Here is a 20,441-nt window from a genome sequence, read left to right as displayed (position 1 = left end):
ATAGGTTATGATTTTTTTGGAGGGTTTGTGCAGTTGACTCATGTAATGTGGTGATTTTTTTTTTTTCCTCCAGCATTCGGTGAGAAAAAAATCATTTTCGCAGAACAAATGATGCTATCATTATGTAGTTAGAGTATTAAATAATCAAAGACATAAATGCTTTGAGGCTGAGTAAGGATATAAACTGAGTTTCCTTCACAGTTTTACGAATCATTTACCTTCAGAACTCCAAATGACCCTATCGGCGCAAGCATCACTTTTAATTTAGTACTTCTCTTCTTTTAGGCTCCGAGTTCAAATTAGAAACTTTTCATCTTCTCGAGCTCCTCGGGGAACGGTTAATTTGTTTTTTTTGTTTTGTTTTTTCCGATAAGAGGCGCTTTATGTCACAGCAGTCGTCCTTGAAGAGGAAAGTGAAACTGTTGTAGAGTCCACTGGCAGCGGGATCTGTGACTTATGTGCACTTTGAAGAGGCCGAGCCGGGCAATGGAGATTGATGCGGCAGACAAGGTTGGCCACTTTCCTCCGCTCTTCTCTCCACTTTGTCTTCGTGGCACACAAACGCACTCAGGGGCTCGCGCCGGACGCTGCCGATGTCATCGTTCACATCCCCATTTTCGTACTCAAAAACTTTCACACGAGCGAGAAGCGCGTGCATGCAACTTCCAGAGCGGACGGGATCAGATGCAAGCCAGTGCGCCCCAGACCTCCGTTCTCATCGGTGCCCTTAGTCGTCCCAGAGCACGCTCGGTCCTGATGTGTGCAGCCACTTTGAACCGCAGCCACTCAACCACCGCGGCTGCATGCCCAGAACAAAGTTACAGCATCTGATCTCCTCCGGGCGTGCTCATGAACACACGACAGCTGCATGATGCGTGATTCGTGGAAAACAAATGAGAAGATACGCTCACAGGACGCCATTTTCACCGTTCTCAAACCTCTGCTATCTTCTGTGTTATTTAAGGGAAACGCTGTAATTACTGGAATCCACTCGATGTCAAAGAGAATTCAGTTTGTCGAAAAGTAAGCCAAAAAGTTTTATGTTAATGTGAAGAAGGCAGCCGTTCCTCCAAATATGTTTCTAATGAAATCAGCAGAAAAAAGCATTTAAAAAATGTTTTTCTTTGAATGAATTCATGCTGAAACAGGCCTCAGAGGACAACGCATTGCACCTGTCAGTAGCTGCTCAGGGCAGCATCGAGCGTCTGTCGTCCTTTACGCCTCTCTCTATCCCCCCCACCCCCACCCCCCAGTCCCTCCTTCTGGCTGATATGCACACACAGTCGTGCAGGCAAAAGAGCACACAAACACGCTCAGCAAAGCATCACTTGAATCCAAATGAAGTGCCATTTGCGAGAGCATATTTTACTAGCTCATAATGTGTTACCAAAGGAAAAAAAAGGCCATGCATGTATTTAAACCTGCTCACACACACACACACACACACACACACAAAGGGGTGCAGAGCCATGTTTGTTTCAACTGAGTGGGTTTTGTTAAGGCTGTGAGGGTTCTTGCGCTATTGAACACACACTTATAAGTCAGTAAGCGTGTGTGTGTGTGTGTGTGTGTGTGTTTGTTTAATTTTTAATGCAGGGTTGTGTTTTAAGTGTTGAGTCCATTTTTCACGGTAAAGCAGAGGAAATAGATAGGACCGCTCCTGTGTCATTTATTTGATGCCTCTGTGGCACTCAGTCATTTTACACACACACACACACACACACACACACACACACACACACACACACACGCACAGTAAGAAGCGTTAGTCCTCACTGACAGTAGTGGAATGGGAAATGCTCAGTGGACATTTGTCATCTTTGTTAGCGGCTGGCGGCCTCCCGGCTGCTTCTCTGCCGGCACTGACAGATCTGAGAGGCTCCCTGTTAGACACATTATCCCTGCCTTTCACGAGGCTCAACCTCCTCCGTCCACCTGCCCAAATGTTGTGTGTGTGCATGTGTGAAGAGAAAGAGAAGTTTTTGAAGTGGGCTGTGCAGCAGTGTTTCGGCAGTAGATGCAGCCTGACGAGGCTGCGGGGCATGTGTCTCTACTGACACTGACCCGGTGTGCTGTTGCGTACCGGGTCATCGTGAGATTGAGTCCATTAGAGAGATGAAGTCAGAAGGTGTTGTCAGGGCTGCGTATCAGAATCTAAGTGGATATGAATACAAGCTCCTCGTAAATGCAGCTCGTCCAGTGAGAATGGAACAGGGGAGGGAAAAAAAGTGAGAGTGGGCAGACAAGCTAAAAGCAGTACCTCCATATGTCCTCAGTCTCCTGTGGATTCTTTCCATATGTTCCACGTTTAAGAAAAAACTAATAAAAACATCAAACTCCTTAGAAATCTGTAAAGATCATGCGCAGTAGGCTTGATGTCTTGCAGTTGGCACTGTAGTGGGTATAATTTGCATCCATTAGATGCCATCTCTGTTTAAAAGTGCACAAGGATTGCTTGGATGAGTAAGCGAGAAGATGAAAATGACAGGTCACACCATTCGTCTGGAGCGAAGGCGCCCGCATTCGCTCTGCGTGTGCCTGTGCATGAGAGACTGATTGCTCGAGAGCTTGTTGAAGATGGAGAGAAATGGAGCCGGATACGTGGCGCCTTTCCTCATCTGCTGAGAGGACGTCACCCGTTGGTCTGAGTGTCGCGAGGATTCTCATTTACCTCGGGGTTCATGTCGCACGCATGCACACGCATAGACAAATTAATATACTCATTAATGTATGTACTCTTCACTCATGCATGATTCCAAAGTCTTAAAAGTTAAAGCCCAAGGAGTTTAAATACCAAATCTTTGACTTGCTTACCTTTGGATGAGCTTTGATTCATCCAAGTAAACCTAATGCACATGAAAAATGTTCTCCATTGGAAGAGTTAAGTTCAACTTAATTATGAATTTGCACAGTGAAAATGTGCTTTTCATGTTTCCGTGGTGTGAAAAAGATGACTCCAACATCTAGGTGCGCAGCCATGAAAGAATTCCTGTAAATTTGGATTATTCATAAAGGGGGCAGCTGGTATGGTTGCAAAAAGAAATCTGGGAAAAAGCAACCATGTGTGTCGTCAGTAAACACTTTTCTAATGACTTTGTGGACTTTAAGCTAATGTTTACATTTAAAGTAGAGCAGCGGGGTATATTTGACTTGTGACTGCCTTCAGTGTCATTGGTTTCTCAGGCTACGTCCACACTAGCCCGGATAGATTTGAAAACGGCGTTTTCATCTGAAAACGCTCGGCGTCCACACTATTGTTTTCAGTCGTTTTCACAGAGTCGTGTGTCCACACTGAAACGGATGAAAACGCTTACGTTCCAGTCCTGCGCATGCGCAAAAGCGAGTGAGAATTAAAGAATTTGAAGAAAAGCTTTCTGGAGCATGTACAAACTGATATTCATCTTTTTTAGGGCTGTCAAAATTGAGAGCAATCAAAACAACTGCTGTATAATGCCCTCCGCTATCTTTGTTTATTTGGTCACATGACTGCGTCACATGACTAAAATACGTCATCGTTTTAGAAAGTCTGCGTTTTCGTGTGTCCACACTGCGATGGGACAGCTGCGTTTTGAAATGTATGCGTTTTCGAGAGCGTTTTCAAAACGCTTTTTCCTTGAGGAAAGCGCCGTCTCAGTGTGGACGGGAGGTCAAAACGGAGAGAAAACGATGGGTTTTCAAACAAAAACACATTAGTGTGGACGTAGCCTCAGTTATATCCTCCTCTCACTCGTGACAACTGGTCTCAAAAGAGACGAGATGAGGAGGGACGTGATGCTGAAGTGGAGGCTTCGGAACTTTGTTAGCTGCTTGTTAGTGCAAATTGAGAATCACAGTGGGGAGAAAGCTGGTTTAAGTGACTTTGAAGGTTGACGTGCTGGAACTATCCCCCTCAACCCTGACAGCTTTGAGCTTTTAGGAAAACTTCTCACAACCAAGGTGTGCAGAAGAGCATCTCTGAACACACAACATGTCAAGCCTTGAAGCAGATGGGCTTCAGCAGCAGAAGACCACACCGGGTACCACCCGCGTCCGCTAAGATAGGCTCACTAAAATTGGACGACAAAAGATTGAAAAAATGTTGCCTGGTCTATTCGGTGTTGCTTTTTCCTGAGACGTTTGGGTCAGGATCAGTGTTGGGGAGTAACGGAATAAATGCACCAGCGTTACGTATTTAAAATACAAAATATGAGTAACTGTATTCCGTTACAGTTACCTCTCTATTTTCGGTAATTCCATGCCGGTGGAAACCCAAACAAAACACGCATTAAGAGGCTCTAATGCCTGCGTCTCAATCTCGCGGCCCATGTCACCTCTACTTGCGGCCCGCATAATGATGTGAAGACATATTTTTTAAAATTATTATCCAAAAAATTATTTAATATGAAGGCAGAGTGTGACAGGCATCGCCCTAAAGAGTGTAGCCTCATGGGCAGTGTAGCCCAGCTGTAAGTAAGCTGTTAAGACTCGACTGTACACTGTGTTTGTGTTTCTCCGAAACAATAAGCTCCGTTGGAGCAGCCTTTCAACGCCTCTCTCTGCCTCTCACTAGCAAAGTTGACCCAGACAACAAGGTAAAGCTAGTTTTCAGCTACGAACCCGACATGAACCCGACGTATTAGCCAGAGGTCCCTTTACTACGGTTCAGAGCCGCGGACCTGTTTTATATACGCGCAGAATAGTTTTCTGCAAAAAGTGCAGCCTTACGTAATGTCCACCTACTGTTACTCATTTAAGATTTAAACATCTAGTTGGTGTTGGTATGGCGAGTAGCCTTCAGTAATAGTAATAAATCACACAGCAATAGTACATTCATGTAGTTGTAAAAAGCATGACAATATATTAAGTAATCCAAAGTATTCCGAATAAGTTACTCTCATTGAATAATGGAATACGTTACAAAATACATGTTGGGGCATGTATTCTGTGATCTGTAGTGGAGTCACCTTCCCAACACTGGTCAGGATTTGGTTTATTTATATTTTGGTACCTGTATTTGCTGAATCCACAGTAGGTCTGTAATTTGTTGGATAAACACACAACTTTTGTAGTTTCACCTCTGTACACAGCCAGTAATCAGGTAGTCAGCATGTAAATGAACTGCAGACTCTCAGTTTTAATTGACAAAAACTGTAAAAAATTTTGCATCACCTGTTTAGAAATTACAGCCATTTTTTATACACAGTCTCCCATTTTCCCCTTTTTCCATTCAGCATGCGTTCATGTGTTCATAATGCTGAAATGTTCATGTTAAACAGGGATAGTGGTTTTACTGTAATCAACGTTTGCTAGTAAGCATTAAGCAAACATATGACTGAGACTGACTGGACTGTGGCTAGTTTTTGTTTGCTTTTGCAGGTAATTTAATCACCAAGCTGGTATCGGTCCATTTTTTTATTTTATTTATTTTTTGGCCATGATGCTGCGGCAGATTAATTCACACACAGGCAAAGAAAAATCTCTGTGCCTGATTTCATAGTAATCCATCAAGCTGCTGTTGAGAAATTCCTTTCAAAACCACAAATGTGAAGCTCATTTGTTTTAGAAGACAAACAGCAGCCTGAGTAAACAGTATCTGCAATAATTTCTGCTTGACTAGTTTCAATAGCTGGCATGAAGCACGACTTTTTTCTTCTCTTTTTTTCATAGGGTCTGACACTTTGGATTTGAATATTAGCACCAAGTGTGCAACTCTACTTCATTTCCATGCCGATATATGCATGTGTGGGAGGAAGAGCGACGAGCGGGGAATGGAGGTGGAGAGCGAGAGAGGCAGAAAGTGAAGAAGAAGTGGGAGAGATAGGGAGTTAGTTAGAATTAGAGATGGAGAGTAATTCCTTTTTAGAAATAGACGGACAGAGGGAGAGGGATGGCGGAAAGGAAGCTGAATTAAGGTAGAGAAAAGCTGCTAGGCACTCTTTCCCCCACACACACACTCACACACACACATAGGGGATATCCCACACTGTTTACAGTGCAATCGAGTCAGCGGCTGGTTTATTTAATCAGAGTTCAGCCTCAGAGACTATACATTGTCTTAATCTCCTTAACAAGATTTACCAGCCAGTCAACTTTTGGACAGAACACTCCGAACAGAATCCAGCAACTTTGACCACAAACAGCACAGGATGAAATCAGCGCAGTCGTGGGGGATCCACTCCTGAATGCACCCATCTGTCTCTGGCTGTATTTACACGTGCATGTGTGTGTCTGTGCACATGTACGAGCTTGGTTTTGGGCAGATTTTTTTACCTGTATATGGAAACAGTGTCTGTCCTAACCTTTTTTGCAGAGACCAGATGCTCTCTTTGAGGTAGTTTGACTGTCATTAAAAGATATTTGGCAAAGGAAGAGAGGCTACAACAGATGTGGCTTTATAGGTAGCTATGATTTGCAGATGGTACAGTAGGATGGTTTTGCTCTTTTTTTCATGTTTGTTTAAGGAGACGTGAGTAAAAGAAAGGTGTGTGTGTGTGTGTGTGTGTGTGTGCGTGTGCGAGAGACTGAGCACTGAAATGGGAGTGGTTCTGCAGCGTGTGTGTGAACCTCTAACACAGATGTCCATCACGCCTTGAACTCTCTAGCTGCTGGCTAGGAAGACGGTTAAAGGCATGCACGCACAATTATATTATAAGTTAAATGTAGTTTTACTCGCATCATGAGTTATTGAAAAAAGCAGAATTAAATTACAGTCACTAATCAAAATGTTGACGATTACTTAGATTGTATGGTTTTTCTGCTTACATGAATGCAGCAGCATTAAGATTAGGCGCAGGTCTAGACAGGCTCTGTTTATTTCTGTATACACTAAAAGGTTAAGAACAGTTTATCTGCCAATCAGATCGTTGCAGGCCGAGGTGGGTGGCCATTTCCCCAGACAAGATCGCCTTCGGTGCTGGAAATTAGCCAATATTTTCCTCATAAAATTGGAAAGTGGCTCTAATATTACAGTGAAGAGTAAAGCTTGTTTATCAGCTGTCACCATCGAAATGCTGGATATTAGATGTGAGGAACTATCTAGACCCTGAGGTCTTTGCTTCATTATGACTCAATTTAAATAAGTTTTTTTAGGAAATTTTAATTAGGTGCAAGACGTTCCATTGCTTTGATGTGGTAATTAAATGGCTCTTATATTTCAAAAGTAACCTTCCCAATCCTGGTCGCAGGCATTTTTAGAGTTTCCAGCTCAACTGAGCTGTGTGATGTCGGACTGCGAGCCAGTCCACCTGCCGTTCCAAATAAGAGCAAGACTTCCAGATGTGCGCACAGGCATTCGAGCACATTTATTTCTGTAGTGCCCTTAAGGGCACCACCTGGCTGAAACTGCCCCATATACAGCTTTAATTTAGTTCTGAGGGCCAGAAGAGTCAGTAGAGGACCTATTTCTGATAACTTGCAGATTTCCGTGCAAGATTTCATGAGCCATGAATTTTAAACACAACAAAATTCAATATTTCCTTCCTCAGACTGTTGTGTTTTTGAAGATATTTATCTTAAAGAAAAATTACTATTAAATATGTCCTTTTTAACATTTCGCCACATCCGATTACAGGTATTAATAACTTGATAGGATGTCCTAAGAGGTGTAGGTTGAAGCAGACTTGGAGTAAAGTACCTTGTAATGGAAGTCCATAGCAGTAAGCCTGAAGCTTAAGTCCTCCGTTTGAGTGTGACATGACTCAGTAACTACTGGGGCAAATCTCCCACTATGGGGGCACTTTAATTGGAAGTAGTAGCTTCTCTTGAGTAAAGAAGTCTTCCCTTAAGAATATTGCAGAATGCTAAGGAGCTTGCTCTGACTTCACCTTCTCTGTGTTTGAGCTGAGGTGCTGGGAGCGATTGCAAGTGTTTATGTAGGAACTGAGCTGTTTGTTTGATAAATTGCACAGTGGAAATTCATAGATGAGGGAAACAGACAGTCCCAAACGGAGGACAGCGTTTTGCTCCGAGCGTGCTCACAGAGAGGAAATGTCATCAGCAGATTTCTCTGACTGCCATAAAACCATCACTTCGTCTCTCCCACCTTGTCTTTCTTCAGATCGTTCGACGTACTTTTATCCTTTTCTGCCGTGCATCCTCTTTTCCTCCTGTTGTGTCATCACTTGTCTTCCCACCCCCACTTCCCATGCCCTATCTACTTCCTCTCGCGCTTGTCTCTCCGTCTTTTTGTCCCGCAGTCTGATGTCTTATTTACTTCTTTCTGGTCAGATGAGCTCAGGACATCGCTGGAGAGCAGATGGGACACATGCCAGACTTAAAAGGCCTCAGGTGGAGGGGAGAGAGAGAAAGAGAGATGTGCTTAGGCAGTGTCTGCTTATTATTTATACTCGGCTGAATGATGCTTCTCTGAGCCTGTTGTTCTGTCGCCCTCCCCGCGTGGCTCGTGTGCGCCGCTCTGAGCCAAAGGGTCAATGGGGTCAGCCTCCACCCAACTCTCTGTCGCTCCGTCCGAGCTTGTTTACAGCTTTTTACTGTCAGCGTAGACGAGGCTCCCGTGGGGTCGGCGGTGAGGTGTGAGGGGGGACACACGTACACATGTACACACAGACTGGAGGGGAGGCAAAAAAAAAATAATTCACTCAGCAGCCAGAGCTATAGACAAGGTTGCTATGGCAACAGCCTGTCCTACCTCTGAGCTGAACACCTATACAGTATAAGCATAAATGCATGCGCGCCCAGAGATGAAACAAACACAAATATGCTAAAGTTGCTATAGTAAAAAGATCCCCCCCCCTTTACCTTCAAAGCCTAATTGTCATTAACCAGCTCGGCACCGTGGGAAATTAATGGGGCCATTTTCATGTTACAAAAATTTTTAAAAAAATCTTGCTGGTGGCATTGCAGCATCTTGGCTTGAATGGGCTGTGATTAGCCAGAACTGGGTCTTAATTTAGCTGCAAAAGAGCATTAGTTGTCTCATGAAAGATTTTATTTGGAGATGGGGGTGGTGGGGAGTGGGAATCAGAAGCGCTGAGGGTGGAATTAAGATTCCCACCCCACCACCACCCCCCGCCGACAGTGTCAGCTGTCTCATCGTAGCCGAATGCGCGTACGAAAGTGAGATGAGGCTCGGATCTTACTGTAAACTTTTAGTGACGCGGTTCAAAACAAGTCCCCAGAGTTCCTTTTAGTTGCTTTTTTGGGAAATTACTGGGAAAATTCAGTCACTCTGTGAGGACTCAGTCAGGCATTTTCTCATTTTTCTCTACACGTTTTAGCATTTTTGTCCAATATGAGTGTAGAAATTTTAGAAAATGCGTGCAGGGTTTCACTGCAGCTTTGAAGTTTTGACACTGACAGTAACTGAGCTAATGGTCTTGCTACTGCCAGGTTTCCTCACGCTAACAGTCCCGGCTTTTATCAAACACGATGGTTTCTTTTCCCAGCAAGACACACAAATGTTACAGCAAAAACACTGTTCTTTGATCACTTCAACTAAAGTAATTCAAACACTGTTAGTGTTCGGTAAATTGGAACTTTATTAACAATAACACACTTACAGGCAATTTTACATTTTTTAAAAAACCCAACAAACCAAAAAAAGGGGAAAAAAACCCAAAACCTAAAAGCCAAACCTCGAATGTTGGCTTCATTTCATTTCATTTAAACAAAAGCCATTTAAATCGAGGTAGAGTACCAGGTGTCCATCTTTTTGTAAATATAGGTAATCCAAGTTGTAGGATGGCGGCCGTTTTTTGGACAAATCTAAGTAAGAGGGTTAGGCTTCATCCAGTTAACAGGGATCATTTTTCTTGTATGTAAAATATAGCACTGCTGTAACACGTGTTGTCCACGTGTTGGTTGATTTTCCCTTTACTTTGCCATTTATTATTCAACAGTCTCATATAGGGGCTTATTTTCTATATCTAACATTCACACACTCACACTCTGATGGATCTATCAGGGGAAACTCTTGCTTAAGGATATTTCCACACGCGGTCATCGAGGAGACTGGGATCAAACCGCCGGCCTTCTAATTGGTGGACAACCCACTCTGTTTCTTTATTTAGATCTCTTTCAGGTTATTTAAGCAGCACTCACCAACTGCAACCTGGAACATGTAATGACTCTCTGTTCCTTTCCTTCCCTTTATGTGTCTCTTATCAGCATTTGTCAGAGCTGTTAGCGGTGGTGCGTCTTCCCTTCATCCACCCGTCCTATCTGCTGAACGTAGTGGACAACGAGGAGCTGATCAAATCTTCAGAGGCGTGTCGCGATCTGGTGAACGAAGCCAAGCGTTACCACATGCTGCCTCACGCACGGCAAGAGATGCAGACGCCGAGGACCCGCCCGAGACTTTCTGCCGGTACGTGCGCACACATAAAGCACAGATAAACTGACGTCCATCATTTGTGCCCTGGCCTCGGTAGCGGTCACGTGATCTGCCTCCCACATAACTGACCCGGAACACACTCGTCGGCGCTGCCGGCATCTGGGCATCCACACGCTCACGCATATCCTCGATTCATATTTTACTGCAGCAAGGTGACCGAGAGGTCAGGGCTCCACACGAGACGCGGGCTCGCCAGTGCACTGGATTGATTTTTTTTAGCCCACAACTCAAAGGCGGTGATTTAGAACTTGGTAATGTTTTGCACACAGCTACTGGAAATGCTCGAACGTACATGTGGGCAACGGGTCACGTATCCAAAAGTCACGACACGTTTTACTTTCAGCAGTCGCTCAAACAGCTTCTGCATCGAGTCTGATTGAGGTAACCTTGAAAAGTTAAACACGGCCAGCTGTAGTGGCTTTCCAAGGATTCTGCAAGATGCTATAAACTTTTATTAAAGCAAACGTAGCACATAAACAACTTTCTTAACAGCAGCTAGGCACAGTAGGATTTCTTGCTTTGAGATTCTTGGAACTGGCCAATCATTTGCTCTTTCTACTGCAACCCAAGTCCAAGTCATTTGAAGACCGTGTTTGTTTACATCGTTAAAATCAAAGAATAATTCCAGAAAATTGGAGGGCGCCTGCAAATTGCTTTTGGCCGTCAGATTTTTTTCCCCGTAGCTCGGCCAGGATCCCGTTCTTCACCCTGTAAAGCTTTACCTAATTATAGCGTCTGCGTGGCATTATGGGTTTCGCACCAGCACACCTTACCGTTCAGCACAAGTCATTTCTGCTTGGTAGAATAAAGATAATTGCCTAACAAATGGAACTTTATGCAGGTCACTTTACAGACTCTGCTGTCCGGCCGTTGCATTTTTGCTCGCCAGTGAACAAACACGGGGAGGACAGCGTTAGGTCAATATTTTATTTTTTTGCATCTTTAATTGCCTGTAATCCAGCAGCACGAGAAGAATTATCCGTTTCTTGAGAGAAGACATTTGTGGCGTTACATATGCTCACCTTCATCCCATTACTCATCCTCGAGCCGCTAGTTTCTCTTTGTTCTCGGCACTTTCTTGAAGCATTTTCTGTCAAGGCGCATTTTATAGTGTTTGGTATGTGCATATCTTATGCCTTCTACATCCCCCATTATGCAGGCTGAAGTGTGTATTGATTCCCAGTTGCTTGTGGCTCTGTACAACAGAATTATATAAATGCATAAATGCTGCCGGGATGAATACATTCATGATGCATTATACCCCAATGGCTCAATGAATGAGAAATATATGTAAGTTTTTCCGATCAAGTTTTGAACTCCTGTGAAGCTAAAACACTTATTATGACTGACTGTCTGAGGCATGCATTTAATCAGGGCGTCACTGCCGAGAAGCCTGCGTCCTAATGCACTGAATGCACCTTTTCTTGTTTGGGCTAGTAAATGCTTTTTGCATCATTTTAACATATTTTACGACGCTTAAGCGTGCACTTGATGCCAAACGCGCTTGTTCGCCTGCCCCGCTTCCGATGCTCAACCATCTGCTCCGCTGGGCAAGGTGGGTTCTGCGCAGCGGGGCGCATCGTCACTGGGATTTCACCGCAGACGAGGAGACGGCAAGAAAGATAAAATGATGAAGACTCGAAGGGGAGTTTGAGGTTGTTCTGTATCAGTCGCGTGTAGGCGAACCAGTGATAAGGAAGAACAGGAGGAGAGGTCACAGTGTGGTCACAGAGGGGGAGAGAGGGGGATCAGAAATGAAATTTGAAGGGCAGACATTTGATTGAGTTTATTCCTTGAGCATGCGTCTTCTTGTGTAAGCAGTAAGCGAGTGTGTGTGTGTGTGTGTGTGTGTATTTTAAATGTGCACAAGCAGATGGGGCACCACCTGAGCTCGGTTGATAAGTCTGTCATGCGGAAAAAGAAAGGAAAACTGCCATCCGTGAAGCACTTCTTGCTGAGCGCAGTCAATCTGTGAACTTGTGAGTTGCGTGCATACGTGGGTGTGTTACAGTGTGCGTGTGTGCGGACACACGCCTCACACCTCCATTTCTTTACACTCGAGATAAATTTGAGTCGAATTGCACTTTTTCCAGCCTTGAATTTTTTTAAAGTTATTCTTGCGGGACAGATTTTTAATTAACATCCTTTCACATTGAGACTTAAATAATAAGAGTTGCGCTCACGGTGCCGGTGTTCCTTGGCCATTTGTTAGCTGAGCCCAACGAATAATGGATCATTAAGGCTGACTATTTAATATTTGTGAGGAGACAAAAAAGGAATAAGACAAGTCGTATATATTTAATTTCATGGGGGGAAAAAACCTGAATAAAAAACCCAAATTGGTTGGCGAACCAATTAGTTTTGCGTTCTAGGAAAATTTTGTTATTGTTGTTTTGTTTTTGTTTTTTTGGTTTTTTCAAGGATGCAACAAATGGGACACAGGGACTTAATTAGCTTCTGATTGAGCCAGGCTCCCTATGTTTAGGCTTTGTTAAAGACAAGGTATCTGTTTGGCTGGTAGGTAACAGATAAAATTCTCTGACATCTTATTTTCTGAACACCTTAACCTCAGGTCAGAGTGAAAGGTAAGGGTGGGTTATCCCAGCTGATGTTGGGCAAAAGGCAGGGACCGCCCAGTTCAGCTTGTATATATAAACTATTGAATGAATTAAGATCGAGGTTTGAAGTTTTCAAGATTTAACGTGTTTGAACTTTTGTTCAAACAGACAATAAAATATCTGATCAGACAAGAGACAGTTTCTAGAATTTAAATGATTGTCCAACATGCACATCAGTAGCATTACATATGTGACAAGCTGTACGGTCTCTAAGGATGTCATTAAGACTTAGTGGGGATTTATGCTAGAGTGTGTCATTTACTCCGTAGCTGTGTCGTAACGCTCACCCCCCTGGAAGTGTAGCTAAGCGTCAGGTCGACGTAACCCGAAACTACTGCGATTGGTTCAGTACCCTTGATTCCTCCTGTGCCACCCCTGCTGGATGGGTCGGTGGGCGGGCTGCGTGGACACCCAAGTTAACACCAGACTGGTTCAACCTCAAGCTCAAGGTCAGAGGTCACCTTTATACTGACACCTTATTTTGTATCAATAAAGACGTTGTTTGACGACCATTCGAATAGGTTTGGGGGTTTTCCAAAGGTAGCTGCACAGGTAGAGACAGCCCTCACTAACTTCTGGTGCACATCCAGTCATTTTATTCTATATCCAGGCCTGAGACATGACAGAAACCACTCGGTTCAGAAAAGAGCTTAAAGGGTTACTCCTAGTAGGCTTTCACAGGATAAAGAGCTAGTAACTGTGTAAAGTACCATGTTGGTCAGCAGTAGCTGTTCTGCACACGGAGCAACATTAGCATTAATGATTTTGTTTTTGTCCATATCATCAGTGTGCATCCACTATTCTCTCTCCTTTTAGCTGTTTTCTGAGAGTCCTGGTGTGTTTATACTGTTTGAGCTGTTAAATGTACCAGCTTTACTGAACCAGTGGCAGAAAGTGGCTTTTCTGAGAGAGTTTCTTACTGGAATCAGTTGCCGAATGCCACTGGAAACAGTCTTGATGAGAGAGCAGTAAGAATTTAATGAAGTAAAAGAAATGTGACTTTACAGTCCATAAAAACTTGCCAGTTTTTTAAACATACTAAAAGGCACCAGAGGGTAGAAGTACAAACTCCCATTCCTAACTGTACATAAGTAAACAACACCAAATATTAGCTACTTTCTTAATATAGATGTATACGCTTTAGATATGGTTTCTTTTCTTTTTTTTTAAGATACTAAATGTGCTTGTGAAATTGCATTTGTTCCACGTTTTTGCTGAATTAAGCTCATAAATCATGACAAGTGTAAGCTAACCGCTAATAAGAATATTAATGGCCTATGAAGATACACGCTGCAGTGTGCTTATAAGATGGAATAGCAGGAACTTTTTTTTAAGTTTAACAGAAAGTGAGACATTTTAATGAGTACTTGCTCCATTAGCTGCAAGCTCTAAAAAAAAAAAAGTTATTTCTATTGTGGCTAAACAGAAGCAGCCAGATGGTTTTCACACATCCCTTAATTGTCTTGTTTTTGCCAGGTTTTTCTTTATGTAGAGTCCTGCTGTGCTGCAATGTTGTAATTTCTCTCCTTCTCTTGCTTTTCTTTTTTTTTTTTGGACTTAATTGCTCGGTTTTTATTGATTGTTAATCAGTCACTCTGACAAGCCCTGGCATGTCACGTATTGTTTTGCTCTTTGCAGAGTAAATAATACTGTGTTGATGGGGAAAAATAAAATGAGATAAATCTGTTTGTAACGATACTGGACGACGTTAGGGCAAAGCTCATTTTTTTCCTCTGGAGACAAAAGTCATGAAACCCGAATCACAACCGTGATATGAAGGCTATTCTTCAGCTGAGATATTCGTGTATCTTATAATAAACAAGTTCTCCTAACTTTAATTTCATTGGATGCTAATCAAGGAGCCAAAAAATGTGTTCGGCATCGAAACGGGCTCTCTGTGATCTTCAAATACAAATGCAGTTTTAAAATTAGATGTGTTAATACGCTCTGTTACTGCGTGAATGTGTGTGCACCGATAGCTATGTTGCATCTTTTTTTTTGCTGTTTTTTTTAAACATAATGTGCACCATTGATTTAAATGTTATTTTTTCCTCTTGTCACCCCTAATTTACCTCGGTTTGCTACTGCATCTGTGCATTTTGCGTTAACTGCCTTCTGTCTTTCACATTTGGCCCGAAAAGTCTTGGGTAAAGTGAAAACTATGGGTGTCTCGTAATGAATCGGTGGCATTTTGTGTAGTGTATGTGAATCCATTAGCTGCTAATTGGTTAATTAGACTGTGGATGTGCATCTGATTAGCTGTCATTAGACTTTGCAGGGGATCGGGAGGGGATTAAACAGCCGCTGGTGCTGCAAATTTTACCCTCAAACATTTTTGCCTTAAGTCGTACGAGTTGCACTCCGGCTTTGAGGACTGTTGACATCCATATACAGTTTGTGTTTGCCTGCTATTAAGCAGCAAGCAAAGTTTTCTTTTGTGTGCATGCTGTGTGCGAATGTGCGTGCACCCAGACAAACTCATACATTATGCTCCCATTTCCCTCTCTCCACATGTGTCACTGTGCTCGGCTCAGAGGAGGGTGGAGAGCGCCAGGGCAAACTGTTAACTCAACCCAGCCAAGTGGAATAGCACTCAGACAAATGAGCTGTAATGACTAGGAGACGCAGGGGTCCAGCTCGCCTCATACTGTTTCTCTGTCTTTGCTCACTCGCACACACACGCGCGAGCACACACTCACATTGTTAAAACTTTAAATGCATACACTGTGGGAGGGAATCCTTAAACAGTAGCTGCACTCTCAGCCAGCCTTTCCCTCTGTCCACTTCATCATCTGTAATCAAGCGTTCATGTATCTAAAGCTAGAAAAGTGCAACTGCAGACACATTTACGACTTTGAGTGTGTCGCAGGTTTAGCTTTTTTTGTCGTCCTTAATGCCAGAAAAAAGGAGGTTTTAATTATAGATTACATACTTTTAAAGTAAGAAAATGCTCACAGCAAATTGTTACTGACCGTTTCTACATTCCTGCGACATAAGGCGAGCCAGAGAAAATGCTGCGCTAGTGGTGGCGGTCTAAAATGGGTGGATTTTATTAGATCAGCAAGCACAAATAGTGCGGCTTGCATCCACAGTTTAGAGACAATAAAAGCAGGCTGTTCTGCGAGGTCCTAAAGGCCCGTAGGCGTGACATTCATCTACTCGTTCACACCTCCGCCAGCCAGGAGATCCTTGGAGAGTAGTCGTAGCGTGCCACCACTGCAAAGAAAGGAGAACAACACTCACAGCTTGTAAAGAGAGCATAAAAGATCATCAGATAACTTTCTTCTGAAGTCTGCCACCTACTGCTTTTGGCTCGGGTCTGATAAACCACTCTGCATCGCTGATCCCCCTCCGGTGCTTCCTCATCACTGCTGACAGCAGTTCTTTTTGGTGGAATAATTGAATTTATTTGTCATCTTTCTGTGTGGATGCACAGCCTCAATGCTAACCATTAAGCAAAGGTGATGGCGACTGGGAGGCTGTCAGCAGTTTGGAAAGACAATTGTGTGCTTTGCTGGGTCCTTTTTTTTTTTTTATGTCAGGACTTTGTTGATTGTTGTCCTGCTCTGTGTAATTATTCAGCCTGGTTTGTCTTGTAGAGCCAATGCAGCATGAGATTACTCTGCCTCACCTCTCAAACCGGAAACGCGGGATACAGGAGAATGTGCCAGAAATGTCTTAATCGCTCTCTGCGAAGAGTGCCCTTCAGCAGATTCCTCTTCCGATTTTATTTCTGGAGTCTGAGATTGGTATTTTAGGAGGGGGAGAGAGATAGCGAGGGAGAAGGAGACAGAACAAGTAAGCGCAAAAGAGAGAAACTTAGATGCAGCTATGCACTGGAGAATTGGGAGTATGAGTTTTTTGATATTCCTTGGGCTTATCAGTGAAAATCTCAGCAAACACAACTGTCCCGGCTCATAAATGTAACATAGAGGCAGTAAATCCAGAAGAGATAACCACTGGTCCGAACGTCTGCGGGGGCTGCAGCCAAAATTAAGGTTCCCTCCACTTGTCCTTTTGACTTGTGACTGCTGCCAGCCCGAGCTCCCAGGTAGGGAGGGAAAGGGCAAGGGAGGAGGGGAACCTCCTGTTCCTGAGCCGCAGTTCGTGCTCACGAGCAAAGTGAACAGCATTTACAGAAACACGGATCAGTCTCAGCATCGTTCATGCCACATCTGGTACTCTGACCTGCTGTACCGGCTGCGAGGCTGGAAGCATGCATCAGCCTCATCCAATATTCAAGAGGAGGGATGGGGTGAGCCTGCTTTGGGCTCTATCGTTGCGTGTGCTGACGGTGCAGATTCAGGCATTTGGATGGAGAGTGCATCAAATCATCGAATCATCAGCCCAGAAGGTTTAGATCCACTATATGTTGAATTCTAAAGGAACTGACATGTTTTTTCTTTTATTAGGAAAATTTGGATTGTAACATATCGTTAACAAAGTTCAAAAAATAAGATATACTCGGACTCGTTACCTTCAGTAGAGTGCTCTGATGCTTGTTTATGCTCGCTCCTCAGCGCCTCAGTGCCTTCCTACCACTCCCTTACAGCATCAACAGCGTGCAGCGCTTGCTAAAAAGCAAAATAACCTAAAAACTAAAAGCTTCATCCCAAACATGAGCAACATTTATCACGGTGCTATTTTGGTCAGTGTCTAGGATCTTCACTTGCTCCTACCTGTGCGTTGTAAGCGTGGGCAAAAAGATGCTAACTACAGTTCACTTAGTTGTCACCGGTATCATTAACATAAAAGATCATTTTAATATTATAAATAATCTCTATTGTACACACAGAAACCAGTTTTTGTACATGTGAAGCTCCCATTGCCCATTCCTCTAGTTGTGTCTAGCAGTGTAGCTAGCTCGGTCTATGGAAGGGGATTTCGAGGTGAACTGAGCCTCTAAGTGTTGTTCGAGGACACTTAAACCCTTCACGACGTTTGTTTTTCCCTTCTAAGGAGACCAGCCATCACTGCAGATTTTCAGTCAACAGATGCCCAGCAGACAATAAAATGCACACACACTGCACGAACGCAAGCACACAAGATCCTTTTCAAGCACGCTCACTGCACCCTCCCTGGACTCTGACTTTCCTTTGGAGCCCTTTGGCCCTCTGATCCTCACCGTAGCAAATTAACACCCCGGGAGAGAAATTATGGGATTCAGAGGGGGGGAAATGCTAAAGAGAGAGAATGGAGAGAAGCGGCTCAGATAAGAGAAAACGGCTCTGCGGCTGTCACTGGGACTGTGATACCCAATGAGAAAAAGTCTTCATCCTCATAGTTTTCTGCACTTAAACTCTATATGAATGTATATTATTTACACATGTATATATCTATGTAAGCTTTTGTAAAACAAAACAAAACAACAACAAAAAAACCCAGATTTTCCCTCTTTTTTCTGTCACACTAGACGAGATGGTTGTTGTTTGTGTAGTCTTATGATTTATGTGTCTAATGTCTGGCTGCAAAGCAGATAGGTTTTAGAGGGAGAGATTTATGGAAAATAGAGCTTAAATTGACATAATCTTACAGTCTGAACAGTTATTTGAGCAATGTTCTCGTTTATAAATAATATTGTTTTCATACTTTACACCTCCTCTACTAAGCATTAAGGAGAAAATGTACAGTTAATATAAAAAAGAGAACGTGGAGAAGTGCTTTAAATCAATTTTCAGAGCAAATCGTCTATATGTAAATAGAATGTTTGATATGCCTAGTGTAATTTACTGAAGACGTGTTATGTACAGTAATAAATCTCTTCAAGCCGAATTGAGTGGACTTAATGACCAGATCAGTAGCTTTTAGCAATAGCGCCCCGCACTGGTGGGTGAACGTGTTAAGTCTACTCAACTGCAATAAGTAACTATTTATGACGGACATCAAAGTCCACAACAATTACTATGTTGCAATCATGCATCACTCCAACCAGTCAATGCAGATGGCCCCGCCCCTCCCTGAGCCTAGCTCCGTCTGAGGTTTCTTCCTGTTAAAAGGGAGTTTTTCTCTCCCACTGTCGCCAAGTGCTCGCTCATAGGGGATGGTTGGGGTTTTCCCTGTATTATTGTAGGGTCTTTACCTTACAGTGTAAAGCAAGTTGAGTGCTGTTGTGGTTTGGCACCATTAATAAAACTAAATTGCAATGAATTTCAGCAAAGCGATTCCCCCAAAATTAGTAGTCGAACATTTGGCATAGCTATGCTTGGTGTGCTTAAAAACTTTGAGACAGCTGGAAAAGTGCGGGACAAAAGAAATGATGACAGGCCTTAAAAAAAAGAACTATATCTGAAAGTCACGTACTTAAGAAATAAGAAAAATATCCAGCAAAGACCTGAGAGATCCATCTGGAAGTTCAGTTGATCCACCTACAATTCACTAAAGCCTCATCAGAAATGGTCACAGTGGAGGGGTGGCTGTCAAAAAGGGTTCTTAAGGAAGGGAAATGGGGAGAAAAGAGAGGTATGCCAAATTACACAAGAACTCAACTGAAAATCAGCAGTAACTAATTGGACTTGCCTGAAGTACGTTATAATGTGCTCTGATTGGTGGTTAAGCTGTCAGGCAACGAATGACAGCCCGAACATTCAAAAAGTTTGCACTGGAGTTGAATGAGTTCGATGTGGACTACCTGCTGGAAGCCTAAATAAGTTTTTAAAAACACAAAGAAGTATAAAAATTGATCTTAGAGCTCAAGTCAGAAGCACAATCCTGCTTTTCCAACCAACAGGCCAAACTGTTAAATTATCAAAGTTACTGAAAGGAAAAGAAGCAAAATTCACACATTTACAAATCTGCAAACGTGAAACTTAAGGTAGTCGCATCGTATCTTAGCTCTGCTTTTGAGGAACGTAATACAAAAATACCTTAAAAAGCTGTATGTGCTTTGCATTTAAAAGAAACTTGCATAGATAATGTTTCAAATCTAGGTGTTACTCAAGGAAAGATAAACTGGGAGTCACAGTTCAAAGTTTCAAATGGTTATTTATTTACAAGCTATAAATTGGATGGCAGTAAGAGTCAAGCGAGCGAACATCTGGATGTATCCATGGTGAACGTTGGGTGGGACTCGGAGTGTGGTCCATTCACCTTGTCTGTATGAGAGGTGAGGCAAGTGTAATAAATCATCCAGATGATCCACTCTAGTACCATTACCTGAACTTCAAAGCTGAGATTTGTTTCATCGGTGCTGTACTGTAGTACACACTGGTAATTAGATATTGAGAGTACAGCTTGTCTGGATTGTATTGAAGCTAAAGTCTCAAGTGCCACTCTGTTGAGTTACTTCTGTCCCACTTGTTTTTGTCTCTGTGACTTCACCCAGCCGAACCACCAATGCCCCTGTGGCCCTTCTGCTGCAAAGTATGGCTGGTTAAAGCAAGGTCATAAAAGGCTGCGAAGGTAAAAAGTGCACAAGGCAAAAGAGCAGGAAGCAGTGAAGGAAGATGAAATGGCGAATACATTGGAAGGTAGAGCAAAGACTCTTGGGGTTTAAG

The 20,441-nt window shown here is 43.1% G+C and overlaps 1 protein-coding gene across 6 annotated transcripts in view; it reads left to right on the top strand.

Annotated features, from left to right (window-relative positions):
* klhl29 (kelch like family member 29) overlaps positions 1-20,441 on the top strand; it is a 246,719-nt gene that overhangs the window by 171,314 nt on the left and 54,964 nt on the right. For all 6 annotated transcript variants that reach the window (XM_003440803.5, XM_025898585.1, XM_005449765.4 and 3 more), the window contains one exon: positions 10,105-10,303. In XM_003440803.5, the coding sequence (XP_003440851.1) occupies positions 10,105-10,303 (199 nt within the window). The remainder of the gene's footprint in view (positions 1-10,104; positions 10,304-20,441) is intronic.

Source organism: Oreochromis niloticus, linkage group LG15 (assembly GCF_001858045.2).
Source record: "Oreochromis niloticus isolate F11D_XX linkage group LG15, O_niloticus_UMD_NMBU, whole genome shotgun sequence".
NCBI lineage: Eukaryota > Metazoa > Chordata > Actinopteri > Cichliformes > Cichlidae > Oreochromis > Oreochromis niloticus.
The sequence above is the reverse complement of the archived record's forward strand: the minus strand, read 5'-3'. Positions and strand labels throughout refer to the sequence as shown.